General features: G+C 36.1%; 1 protein-coding gene across 3 annotated transcripts in view; it reads left to right on the plus strand.

Annotated features, from left to right (window-relative positions):
* The window catches only part of LOC105384326 (protein winged eye), a 78,264-nt gene that overhangs the window by 37,509 nt on the left and 26,648 nt on the right, over nt 1–14,107 (plus strand). For all 3 annotated transcript variants that reach the window (XM_038108951.2, XM_048626961.1, XM_048626960.1), the window contains exons 2-4: nt 4,383–4,457; nt 5,104–5,169; nt 13,799–13,931. In XM_038108951.2, coding sequence (XP_037964879.2) covers nt 4,406–4,457; nt 5,104–5,169; nt 13,799–13,931 — 251 coding nt within the window. In that variant the 5' untranslated portion in view covers nt 4,383–4,405. The remainder of the gene's footprint in view (nt 1–4,382; nt 4,458–5,103; nt 5,170–13,798; nt 13,932–14,107) is intronic.

The raw sequence follows: 14,107 nt of genomic DNA on the forward strand, positions 1-14,107 counted from the left end.
CGACGAAGAATAACCAATTTATTTTTTACGATCCCTTTAAACCTCTTTCGCACTGATAAGGTGGAAGCGGTAGCTGTGTGGTATGTTATTGTTATTGCTCGCAGCGCAGTACGAGGATGAAATGTGCAGTTTGTGTGTGTGTGCCCTTAGGAATGAAAATGACTCAAAAGTTAGTCAAATGTGAAAAGTAAAATGCTTTCAAAAGAAGTGGTAGTGAGATACATTTTTTAATAACTGACTTCAAAAAGAAGGACATTCTCAAATGGTAGAGAGTTCGACTACGAAATTATGTACACTGATGTGTGCTGAAGTCACGGGTTTGTTTCCTGGCCGGGGAATATTGTATAAGTTCTCGGGTCATGATTCGTGAACGAGCCTGAAAGATTGCGATAGGTATGGGGGACACTTGTCTGGCATTTATCTGTGTAGCGAGCACATGATTCGATACTATTTTCGAATCTACACGAAGGGTCACTTTTACCAAACGCTAAACGTAATTAAATCAAATTTTAAATACATTTTGTACTAACTGACAGACGTATGACAGGCTACTAAATACGTTTAGCGTTTGGTGAAATTCCACCTAACATATTATGGAAAAAACAAATGTCACTTTTGGAACTAAGTTCGCCATACATTTTGACAGTGACAGTTGACGATACGCAACGTTAACGGAGGATCGAAACTTGTGCTCACGACTCTGGTCAGTATTTTACCCCACAACGCTCCTATACCCCCTGCTATCTGAGTAATTATATTGTTGTCTACTTTTGTTTTGTATATTGTTTGTGTACAAATAAAGAATATTTATCTATCTAGTCTATGCGTAAAAGTTTTGGGGAAACCTGCATATCTAGATTAAGCACATCTAGATATGTGAACCCACCAATCCACATTGGACCAGCGTGGTGGGAAATGGTCCAAGCTTAGGAAGGCAGTTTAGACCTTGAGGATATGCACAAAGGTTCCACTCGAGAGAGCCAGGTGCAGGTACTTACTCCCCCACAGATAATAGAATAGAATGGATATGGATAGAATCCCCACAGATAATAGAATAGAATGGATAGTCTATGCACTAGTTATTATTCTGTGTCTATGCATAGTTGTTCGTGAGTGTTCTATGTGACATAAAATATCAATAGATCCAACATGAACAAGATGTAAAATAGCGCTTTCATTATAGTGCGAAATTGTAGCCACCTCGGGCGGTGTCGGGTACAGCTGAATGCTTTTACGCTTCTACCTAGGTATGTATATGATAGTATATGACGTTATATACGTAACATGCGTGCATTAGCCTGCGTCGTTTATGATTATGAACCCGTTATTCGCTTTACTGGAGAGATATCGTTAAAATCTTAATGTAGTTTTAGGGTGACTTTTACCAAACGCTAATCGCATTTAAAATTGTATTTTTGTACTAACTGATGAAGTTTGACAGGCGACTACGACTAAATTTGGTAAAAGTCAACCTTAATTTGCCATTCGTTAAATGCATGCCAAAAATTGGCTTTGAAAATATTTCCAATACTTGACGAATTTTGCATTTCTCATACTTAAATACTAGATAATTTCACGTAAGAATCTTCTAGTTTGCTACATGTTGGTAAATACAAGCGAGCGTGCCCATACTCGTATTGGTGGCGTGACACAAACCAATTACGTGGTGTGCTTGTGTTGTGCCGACGCCCTGTAGAGTGCAGTTGGGAGTTGTTCCATTTTTTACGTGAAATCGTGGAGTTATGCAGTGCTTAGTCCTTGCTGCGTACCTTACGAATAGGTAGATTACATAGATGTATATTAAATAGCTTTGAAATGAAACCTCGCCAAACTCCGATAGTCATGAGTAGTCATGACATGACAAATCCGCGCAAAACTTAAAGCAAAGCACGGCTAAAGCGAAACATGACTGAATAGTGAGCACATTTGTAAGTATTATCATGGCACCAAATTTTATTTTACCTACCTATGTATTTTTACATTTCATTTTATTTTGGTTGTTGTTAATAATGGACTTGAGTTCTTTTATTTCATTTTCCGGTGGCAACATTTTGTTTTGTTTTTATTGATTTGACATTGCTAAAATATAAATTTATGACTTCAGAATCACATCACTACTAAACACCAAACTATCCAAACCTAAAACAATCTTCGTTAGCAGGTTAACGGCATCATGTAGGTCTGCGAAATATTAAAAATCAGTGTAGGTACGACGGCTGACTTTAATAAACCACATCATAAAGTTTACCGGTCTGCTGACCAAGTAAAACTGTAATTACACCATTTGACTTGATATGTGTAGGTGAAAATTACTCACATCCACATTTTTTTCATTCAAAACAGTTTAAAACAATCAGTGTGGTCTGGTATCATAGTTACAAATTTCTAGTTTTTAATTGTTGTTGGTAGTAAGTACTGTTATTCTCTCACGACTGGTGATTATATTGTTAGTTATCAGATTAAGATTATATTTAGGGTTCCGTTCTTCTTATAAAGTAGTACGTACCGGTATAACTCATAAAACAAATACCTAACAGAAGTATTTATCTAGCATGATATTTTATTGTTATTTGTTGAAGTGTTATATGTTATTTCTACCATATACCAGTTGAGAAAGAAAATCAGAAATCTTTTTGTTTGTTTAAATTTTATTTATCGATACTAAAAAACAACAATAAATGTCCTGTTTCTGCTACTTAGATTAACAATATACTAACAAGATGGAGAGACAGTGCAAAAGAAACGTCTCGACAAATTTAATAACACCCACACTTATACCACTGAAATATTTTGAATTAAAAATTAATTAAACTAAAAACAACCGGAACCCACAAATCAGATTTTCGCTGCCCTTCCTATTGTTAAAAAAACCCTGAGATCTTAATTTATTGTGGTGTTCGTGTAATTTAATTTGAGCTCCAACTATGTTGTTGAAACAACGCGACTGTATGGTGCGAGTCTCGTATTTCGATTACGAAACGGTTTGTTGGTGTCATAACAGCGTTATTTGAAAGTTTGCCTCGATTCATGGTACTAAGGCATCATTGGAGCAAAGAGGTTCAGCTTACATTACCTTATAGTAAAATACGGAGAGGTTTGACCTTTTCAAAATGGGGAACGTTAGATGAGTAGTACTGGCGCCTAAACCGAGCTGAAGAGTGGCTGCTATGCATTTCAAACTAGCTTTTGGGTACAATTATTGAAAGTTTACAACAATTACAAAAGATGACTGCTATATATCATATAATATCCTTCCTACATGTCACCATTTACAGGCGTCCCTCTAGAAGTGTCACTATACCCTCAACCTTCCTCATCTAGCAAATACCTGACTGAAAGTCCGAGACTAAGTTTATCCATCACAAGATACATTTGCCCGTTTCGTTTAGGTCTGCAAAAGTCTAGGAGCCTTTTAAAAAAATCTAAAATCTGCAGCATCAGCATTGCTATAGAAGTCTGCTCTCGGCGTTTCCTCCTCGCGGCTATGCGCCACACTTACACCTTCTATTAATCTCTAAGCGCCTGGTACATGCGCGGCCGACTACCTGTTGTTACGTTACTTTTCCCTCCTCCGACCCTCCTTCGCTCACTCCTCCCACTTTCTTGAGGCGAGAATCGAGGAGTTGGATTCGGAACGCAGGAAATTGTTTTTTTTTTACTTTATTGCTGTCTTCATTTGCTTGGCGATTCATATTAATGCATTTGCGATATTATAAAGAGGTACTTAGGTATTCAAAATAATAAGTTGGATGATATTTTTGAGTTATGATGAATTTCCAGGACCTACCACAATAATCTAGTCAGTCTACAAGGCTAATTTTCTACTTCCTAGCCTTTTCCTTATTACATCCACAAAAAGTAATTCGGATATTGGCCGTTTAGATTCTCTCTGGATTCTGGTTCTATACTGGTGGGTACACACCTACCTGCCTACCAGATATATAGCCAGGGTAGTTCCACTTGAGCATGGAAGTCTATGAAATAATTTTAACATGTATGGATGATCCTAACTTGTTCTGTTCTGCGACAACTCAAAATACTGCGCGTCATCGCTCGTCGCCAAACCTTGAGTTTGGAGTGTTTGGTTGGACTTACGAAGTTAGGTCAATAAGGTCTGTGTGGTTACCACCACTGAAAATTAGCGATTAATAATCCTTAAGCAGAGTCGCTCGCTCATCAAATCTGACGTAACATCACGTTTGTCAGGCCAGCGATGCTGCTTATGGATTGTTTATTGCTATATGTGTCGGTTGTGGTACGGCACCTAGGATGCTGTAGTTTAGCATATACACAATGTGTGTCAATGTATGTTATACTCACGATAGTCACTATACCTAACTGACAGTCTTCAAAAACTAAAAATATATTTTCTCTTGTTACAGGCAGTGGTGGATAACCTAAAGAGATGCTGGGTGGGGCGGCGGGCGCCCGCTCCCGCCCGCCCAATGACCAACCAGGTGAGTTACAGTGTATTTTAATTAAGATCTTTCATCTTCCTGGGACCTTAGTTAATTTAAACTTTATATTTTTTATTTATTTATTTAGGTATACAAAACGGTACGTAGTTCACACATTAGTTGTAAACAAAATCACAGAATCTGATCTAACTATGCTCCATCCAAAGTATGTACACAGTTACACACAGGATCATTAACAAATTGTGCTTAACGTTAACTTTTAAATATTAGGTATATATTATAATAACTGGTATATTTCTGAATAGTTGAAACTAGTACACACTACACTGACATTATGGTTATGATAGATTTCTGGTAAAGCCCGCCTTAAATTTGTTAATTCTTGAGTTATATATATTACTATCTCAATGTGATTTAGGCGAGGAGTGCTGGGCTAACAATAACAACAGAGTTTATAAACTGAAACTATTCTAAAAATTTCCTCTTAGTAGTGAAGTAGTTTTCATCATAATTTGGGCCAGATTTTTCACGTGAAACCACATAAGGAACATTCATTTATCCACACATGTAGGTACAAACTTTTTCTCCACAGTTTTCATTTACACGAAAATATCGCAATCTTGAAACTTCTATGAGCCTGCTGATCTTTTTAAACTTTGTTAGTTAATATTATTTTGGCACACAGGTCATGCCCGGTTCCCGGTGTATTCGCTGTTCCCGCAGCAGGGCAATCGATCCACGATACACAAAGGTGAGTGTCTCAGTACTCTCGGCTGCTCCTCCTATATTATGCTCTCCCTATCGATAGGTAGGTGAAGAGATAAGGTTATAAAGGGTTTCCCTGGTAAAGTGCATACCAGGAAGATAGTCACACAACTCTTTTGAAAAATAAATTACATGCATGTTTTTTTTTTAGATCTCCTTACAATTCTTTTTGTGTTATTTTATTTTTATTGAATTCTATTATAATTTTACCAATAATAAAAGATGTTTATAAAGAGAACTTTCGTCACCATCTTTAGGGTGTGTACTTTAACCCTGGACAACCTGTATAGGTTTTAGGTTGTAAAAATAATAATTTAAAATTAAAAAAACCGACTTCAAAAAACCACTAAAATGTAAGAAATAATTTAAGGTTTACACAAATTCTACTCGTATGTGACAGTACAAATATACCTAAGCAGGAACTGTTCTTTTTTGATGTTGGTGCGGTGACAAAGTAATCTGAAGAAATATGGCACCAACTTCAAAAATGAACAGTTCCTGCTTAGGTATATTTGTACTGTCACATACGAGTAGAATTTGTGTAAACCTTAAATTATTTCTTACATTTTAGTGGTTTTTTGAAGTCGGTTTTTTAATTTTTTAAATTATTATTTTATTTTATCGTTTTTAGTTTATTTGCAATCATTTTTAATCAAAAGTAAGATGCAAATGATACCAAAAAGTCCTACTAATCAATACGAATCATTCAAGCCTAAAGCCTCCTTTTTTTGAAGTCGGTTAAAAATAGAGGTATATCCTGCTATAGGGTCAGTAAACTTTACGTAATGGGTTAGCAAATCACAAAAAACCATTCAACACTACACACGCATTAGGTACTTTGTAAGTAAACAATTGGTTGCCAACCAAACGTTGCCGCGTTGTTGTCATTGTATGTGTGAAGTTTCAGATGGACTAAGTTTAGTTTCAAGTGAGAAGAGAAGTTTCAGTTGGGCGAAAGTTTTATTTGAGAAGAAGTTTGCCAAGCTCTAGAACTTTCTAACTAACTTTCCCGTGTCCCCTATATTCGTATGCGGAGAGGTTACGGGTTACGGGCTAGTTTGAACTAAAATTAGGATTTTCCTATTGCTATAGGTACATATTACTGCTTATTTGAACAGATTTTGAAGAATTTGAACTCAGCAACTTCTGTCGAAAATCTTATTAAAACCGCTCCGCTACGTATAGTTATCCATCTAATATATCTGTGGATCTACGGTTCAAATCTATAGATAGGTTTAAAAGTAAAAAAAAAAATACATCCTTTATTAATAGTACGTGACTAGGTATGAGCATAATTATAATCATTAATGCTAAATAAATTTAAAACTAAGCGTTGCTTACCTATTCGGTATATCAATCGGTGTGGAAATAAAAAATCCATCGTAAATTTCGTGTCCCCTAGTCTACCCCATGTTTTGACGTAGTAGTTGATGAATATTCATTGAATAATAAAACGCTTGTTACAATAATAAGTGATGGGGAGAGGGGGTTTAATCTTAATTTGTGTCGTTCATCAGTGTTTCTCGACCTTCGATACCTAGCTTTCATTTTATAATGTTTATAAATTTGTAATATCCTTAATTGCTAGCTAAAATGTTGAAATAAGCAACCATTTTGCGTAGGTACCTACCGTATTGATCCTATAAATAAACTTATTAATTTCCTCTTTTCTAAATATAATCCGATATCAGGCTACCAGGGGGGCTCGTGTTTATCTTGAACGGAATCAAAGTCTGTCCGAACGGTAATTTTACGCACATTGCCCGGCTGTCCCCCGCAGCGGCCGCGGCCGTGAAGATAATGTGGCGATGCACGCTCACACGTCTGCTGGCCTGGTACTGCCACAGTTAGATGTAATAAGATTAGAAGTTGAATTATGAAGTTAGAATAGAATTTCTGAATTATTTTATGCTAGGAATTCGTATTGGATTAATGCTTTAATAATGTAGATAAACAGTTAGGTACGTTTGGGGTTTTCGGAGGCATAATTAAATACAGCTACACAGTATTTTAGTTCTACTTAAAATGAACTTTTAATAAATATAAGAACAATTTTCTTGTTTCGCTCAGGCACTAACGAAAAACGCGGATGGCGGAACCCCAGAAATTAAATAAACAATATAAAAGTAATCCAGGCTCTTGTCTGTCTGTCTGTCACGATTTCACGGGTGCCACTCAGCCGCAGTTACTGGGGGAAACTGTCCGATTTGTTTGAGATACTCAAGTATGACTAAAACGTAAGTTTCTTTGTTACTAAGGTTAGTTATGAGGTGAATAAAGACTTGAAAAATATTAGTGTTTCTGTGATTACATGAAGATAAAAAAAGATCATAAAAGTCATGAACTCATTATGTTAAAATGAGCATTTTCAGATTTTGTTTTGGTATATATAAATAACGATTGTAAAAATTTTCTGATTAAAAATCTATCTGCCTTTCATAATATTGGACACGATACCCGTTTTCTAAAACTACGTATTGTTTTATAGTGCCTGTCATTCCCGACGACTTGGTCATAAACAACAGGCATCATAATATTGGACAGTCAATAACCTTAACCAACATGTCGACTGTTGAGTGAACACTCAGATCAACTACAAATAGATTCGCAATCGCCGTGTGCACTATTCTCTTTCTCACTCAAACCATAGATGTTGCCGACAAAAAAATAAAACCTAAATATGGGGAAATTTAACTTATCATAATAACAAAAACAAAACTTGAGTATATCGTCGGTTGATAGGAAAAAGACACTAAAGGCTAATTTTTCAATAGCCAGACAAAAGTTTTGCTGGGAAATAATTTTGATGCTGTTGCGTCTCAATGTTTCTCAATGTTTGTATTACCCAGATAACATTTATCTGAATATTGAAAAATCAGCCTTAGTGAGTTTTTCCTGTCAACCGACGATATAAGAAAAAAAACTTTACTCATACTTATTTGATTTCAATATAATTATTTAATATACACAAACTGAGTGGATTGTATAATTCATTGTCTTCGTCCAATCGAAACCATCCTCTTCAAAATGTGCCGAACAGAATTTTTGTATGTGTCCTTGGTTCCCAATTTGTGCGACCGGTAATATCTATCCATTTTCTTGATATTTTTTTTTCTGTCGGAAACCTATGAAAGAGATAAATGGATGAGCATGAGCATTATAATCGTGGGCCAAATATGTGATGGGGTTTTTTTTAAAGGAAACACGTATTTCGTATCAATACAATAAACTTTATATTATACAGAAGAAATCACACATGGAAGAAAAAAAAAGAAACGAACGTTTCCTCACAATGAGAGGCACCTCATTTGAAAGAGGAGAATGACTTCTACAAAATACAATCTTCACAAAAACCGAATTCGTGCGCCCCATTTGTAAACCCAACCCGAGTCCGTTACAATTTCTAGTATTTTCTTTGCATACTATAATATTTGTGGGTAAAATAAATTTTCAATAACTTGCAACCCCATGTGATTTGTTATGATATGGTACCTCGTAATTTTTACTTAAAACTGATACTAAAAGACCTTACAGTATTAAAATTAGTATCGTTTTATATTAAAATCGAGCCAATAGATAGTACTATGATGAATGTAAGCTTGTTAAACTTGATAGTATCTACTTACATGTGAAAATATATCTCATCCATCATTCCATCGTGTTTTCGTTCAATATGCTCTGTACAACCGAACAAAATCCACCCACCCATGTCACACACTCGTTAAGTGATGATAATAGTCTAATAAACTTAATAAACACCCACAAATCACTAGCAAATCAAAAATAAATAGCATTTAGAAAATTTTGTTGTAACTGTCAGCCTTTGTTTGGCACAGATTTTTCATTTGTTTCATTGTTTGGCACAGAGAACTGACGTAAACAGGCGCCACAGCAAAAAGGACAAAAAATATTTACAGCTTAACGTTTCTTTCTTACGCTTAATGTAGCTAAGCGTCTCTTTTTCGCAATGTCAGAACTGTCACGATTATACCCCTGTGAGTGAACACAATAGTCAGTTTCCAGCATTCCAGGATCGAGGATTCTGACAATCGCCTTTCATAGGAACAAAAAAACAAAAGAAAATCGTTATTTTATGAAGGAAAATTCCTTGACGGCTTGGCGTGTATTGTTTCGTGTTATTGGAACTTTTATCTCTTTTGAATTAGCCCGAAGCCCGGTATAACTAAATTTTTTTATATAAAACGTGTTTAATACTAATAATAATAATATTCTCTAATCACTGGTTTTACTTATGGGTCACTCTTTAACTTACGAAAAATAGAATATAATCCTTCACTGCGAAACTTAAAACAAACAAATACGAAAAGACAAATAAATTGGACTGGTACTCTTTCACATAAAAAAATAGATTATATAGGTACTTATACACTGTATGTGTGCAAACTGCTAACGTTTTTTATCACGGCATAAACATAAAACTCACCTCATACTCTGACTCAAGCGCAAATAATTAATTCCAGTCAGAAAACTAACAACAATAGAGTGTGCCGCACACATAAAACACGCAGTGAAATAGAAACATCCGCTAATCTCCCTTTTATTTATCAAATAAACCATTGTTTCGCGGCCGGCAATTATCCATTCTCGTAAAACATAAAACCTCTATGACTCTTATAGGAATTTGTAACGTATAAACTTAGTATGGTGGCGCCACTTACGCGCAAGTAGTGCCACCTATTTTCTTGAAGCAATTCGTCTGACGATTTGAAATCAAATGTAGGAATTTATACAGTACCTAGTCAGGATTTTGTTTCCATGATAAAAAGTTATCGTAAATGATTCCTGTAATTCATGTTTCATGCATCTTAAACCGGACAAGTGCTCCTTCTCAGGGGTCCTACTTTATCAAACCACTACCTTACCTTATTCTGAAATGAACCCAGAAACAGCTACCTGTACTTAAAAAAATAATAAAGTAAGTTCAAAAAGCTTATAAAAAAGCACTACTAGTAAGTCGTAAGAAACAGCGAATACCTCGTAAAATTATTATGGTCGTGTTTTTTTAGTTCATATTTCATTTGAACTCGTTCAATTAATTTAATTGGTCAGACTATATTAGTGCGTTAGTAATATAAAGTAATGTTGTGTTGCATAGTGGCACTCACAATCTCACAAAGCCGGCCTGTTCACATGGTGACGTCATGTGTTGTGTCTCCAAGGGAGTTCTATTTACAGGGCGATGACGTCACAGGGTATGCGTAATTTATGGCTACACAGAGTTGATATGAGTCGTATGTCGTACCGCAATGTAAGTAACGTGAAGTTTAAAAAATATGTACTTATGTTGAAATTAAAAAAAACCTTGGACAAGAAGATATTTTTTTAAGACTGCTGTTCCGCAGATTTTGGTCGAGTAAATTAGTAAGGGGAAGAAAAACAAAAATAATTTTTCTTTGGACATACTTACCTATAATTAAAATTACCGATGATTAAAAAGTTTTCGCTCATATAAAACTCATTATGCTGTGGCCAAAGACTGCTCTAAAATTTTGTTGTATAAAATCTTTTCGAAGCTCCTACTATCAGCCGCCATTTTGCGTAGTGCAGTTTGTCGTACGCTACGAGCTGAGTAGCGTGAACAGTACCAGGGCAGCATGATATCTCAAGAAGCAGGTTATCACCATCACCCCGAAGTGACCCACTACGCAGCTACGAATTCGAAAGTCTCTCGCTCTAGCCACCACACCCTTATAATTATGTTTACTCTAGCTTGTCAAAAAAGCCACAGAGATAAAGCCGTGGTTATACAGGCTGTTGCAACAAGGGTAACTATACTAAACCGAAACCAGCATGTGCAGCATGAAAAAAAAATATTTTCCATAGAAACTTAGTTGGTCACGTGACTTTTTTACTATGGAGAATGTTTTTTTTTCGCGAATTTTGAAATCCTGATTTCCTTTTCGGGCTTAGTTATAACATGCTGCACATGCTGTTTTCGGCTTATTATACCCTTTTTGCAACACCCTGTATAGCGTAGACTGCTCTGCACCTTAATTTTTCGTGAGCTAGAGTGATCCCTAGGCCAGTCATAATTTCGTTATCTGGGCGACCCCAGCCAGTGTCAATCTATCATAATCAACTTTATAACGGCATCAAAGGGACCCCTACACTACACTCTACGCTGTGTGTTGTTCAAGCAATGCTCTCATTCTCGCTCGATATTTTTTTTTCTGTGTGACGGCGCTTTTTAGACCGGAACTAGTTCTAGTACCTATAAAAATAAGTTGGGAAACTAAAATCCGCCTACTGAAAAATATTCTCGTGTATCCATACAGGGTGTTATAAAAAGATCCTGTATAATTATCATGTGCAGAAGATAGTCTTGGTGATATGCTAAAGTCTCCACTACACTACTCGTGAAGTTGATCGAGGTTAGGCGAATACGAGAGTGTGGAAAGACACTTCGTCTTATTTCGTGCAACTTTACCAATCTTACTTCGGCGTAGAATCTAAGCGTGTGTGGCGGAAGCTAAAAAGAAGGGCAAAATGGTTTCTTTTTGTTCCTATATTGCACATTAGTCTTGAGAGATCCATTAATCTATCACCATGACTGTAGATCAAAACAAACATTAATAAAAAAACACACAACTAATCTCCGGAGACTAAACCCTCGCGATGAAATATCGAACACGCCAAGTGTCACAGATTAACTAAACAAATAGGTGAGAGATTATGAATAATGCCTGTAATTATATCTGTATTCTTGGGAAACTGTTGAATATTTTGAAATAGACTGTAAGCAGAAAACCTAGCACGGCGTGCAAGACGCGCACTCCAAGCCGTGACAAAAGTTTTGCGTCGCGTCGTTTTCACATTATGTGAGTCACATGGGTTCCCCTCATCTCGCCTAATCTTTATTGACCGAAACTCGTTTCGCATAATTCGTATGGTCTAAACTTTTTTGGTCGAATCATCCCTTTGCCAAACCTTATGTGGTCTAAGGCTCGTTTTGTCTAAAACTCTTTTGGCACAATCTTGAAACATCTAAGTCTCGTTTGCTCAAATTGATTTTCAAATCTTGGTAATCTTGTTTATCCTTATATTAAGTTATTAAATAATATATTAAGTAGTACATATTACTACATATACAAATTGTGGTATTCTTTTCTTAAATTCCGAAAATCACGATATAAAATGATCACAATATCGAATTCAAGACCATTATAGTTATTACAAACGTCATTAAAACTCCATAGAATCAAAATCTAAAGATAGGTGCGACGACGAGCAAAGCGAGGAGGAGCGTGTTAGGTGCACATATTCGTCAAAAGCAAAGCGGAGCGCAGCGAAGCGGAGCGGAGAGTTTCCCACATAGCGAAAACAAAACAAGGCACCACTTTGCGCTATGTAGGTACTTAGACGTTCCGTTAAAGTGAAATCCAAACGAATATTATTACTTTGTATACTTACCTCCATTGCATTATTAGGCTATTCAAGATTTGACCAAAGCATTGTTAGGCTAAACAAGATTATACGAAATAACTTTTTACTAAACGAGATTTATGCCATACGATTTTCGGCGAAACGAGACTTTGACCAAACGTTACTATGCAATACGACATTAGGCAAATAAATCTTAGGCCAAAAAAGGTAGAACCGAGTCACATAACGCGGCCTCGAGAGCGAAAACTTTTGTCACGTCTTGACGTGCTTGTCTAACGCCCCGTGCTAGGCTAGCTGAAGAAGAAATGAGCTTCTTGCTTGTTCTTATCACCATATTTACGATTCAATGTTATTCGTCTATATTATGTTTATCAATAGATTTTACTTCAATGTACTTAAATATAAACCATCGTGTAAGTTTATGATGTCGGATCTAGAATCAGGTCAATATACCCGTGACCTGATTGCAGGTCGTTCACATATCAAATTTCCTCCTCTATAAATTTTATAAAATTCTTTAGATCCCATACACAATAATCGGACATATTAGGTAACGTAAATAATTATGATCATCATAATATGAGCGTCATCTCCTCTCCTTCCAACCACACATGTGTGTAAATTCCATTAGTAGACGCTGAGTGACAACTAATTATAATGAAGCCGAGGTCCCTCGAGTAGCGACGGAAATAGATCTTTGTTGTCCTTTAAAATTGTTTGTTTGAAGTATGTTTGAACCTCACAGCACAGACATCTTAGAATGAGAACTATATATACCTAAAGCTTCTAAATTCCATACTTACTATTAACATTTTAGTGAGTTTTACAAGAATCATTTACTTCACCATTTCTAAACTCACTTTGGCTTATTACACTTACATCCTTAGACCCTGCGAGCACTAATTTTTTTTGTAGTGTGATAATTTTGTCGCATAAATATGAGTAACATATATTATGAGTTTATATTCATAAAAACAATATAATATGGAAATTATATGAACGGCGGCGGCGCTATATTTTAAATTCGTGTCGCAAAAAGTCAAATCGCAGCTGCCTTACATTTTTATTTACAGTAAATTTTGTCAAGTATAGATAATGGTCAGGTCCGATTTTTTATATAACGCCAAAAAATATAATATTAAATTCATCAAAAAACCAATAGCATCAATCACCAGGCCAGCATAACCTGACGTTGGTCCTCTTGTCCGCAGTAACAGAGAGTCTGTACTCGACGTCGCTATCGGCGTTCGGAGTGCCGACCCCGCCCCCGCACTCCCCGTACTCCCCTCTACACCTGGAGCTGCTGAATACCTGCCAGCGGGTCACCTTTGAAAATACTGAAAAGTAAGTGCGCAAACAAAATAGCTGGACCAAGTTGGTTGAACTTTCTTTCTCCCCATTAGCTTCATAAACTGTTGGGCATAAACAAATGAGCGCCAATAACAGACTCCTCTAATCTACAATTTATTCAAAATTATTCTTAACTGTAGGTACTAATAATATATTATTATGTTCTACTC

Source organism: Plutella xylostella, chromosome 17 (genome assembly GCF_932276165.1).
Source record: "Plutella xylostella chromosome 17, ilPluXylo3.1, whole genome shotgun sequence".
NCBI classification, from domain to species: Eukaryota; Metazoa; Arthropoda; class Insecta; order Lepidoptera; family Plutellidae; genus Plutella; species Plutella xylostella.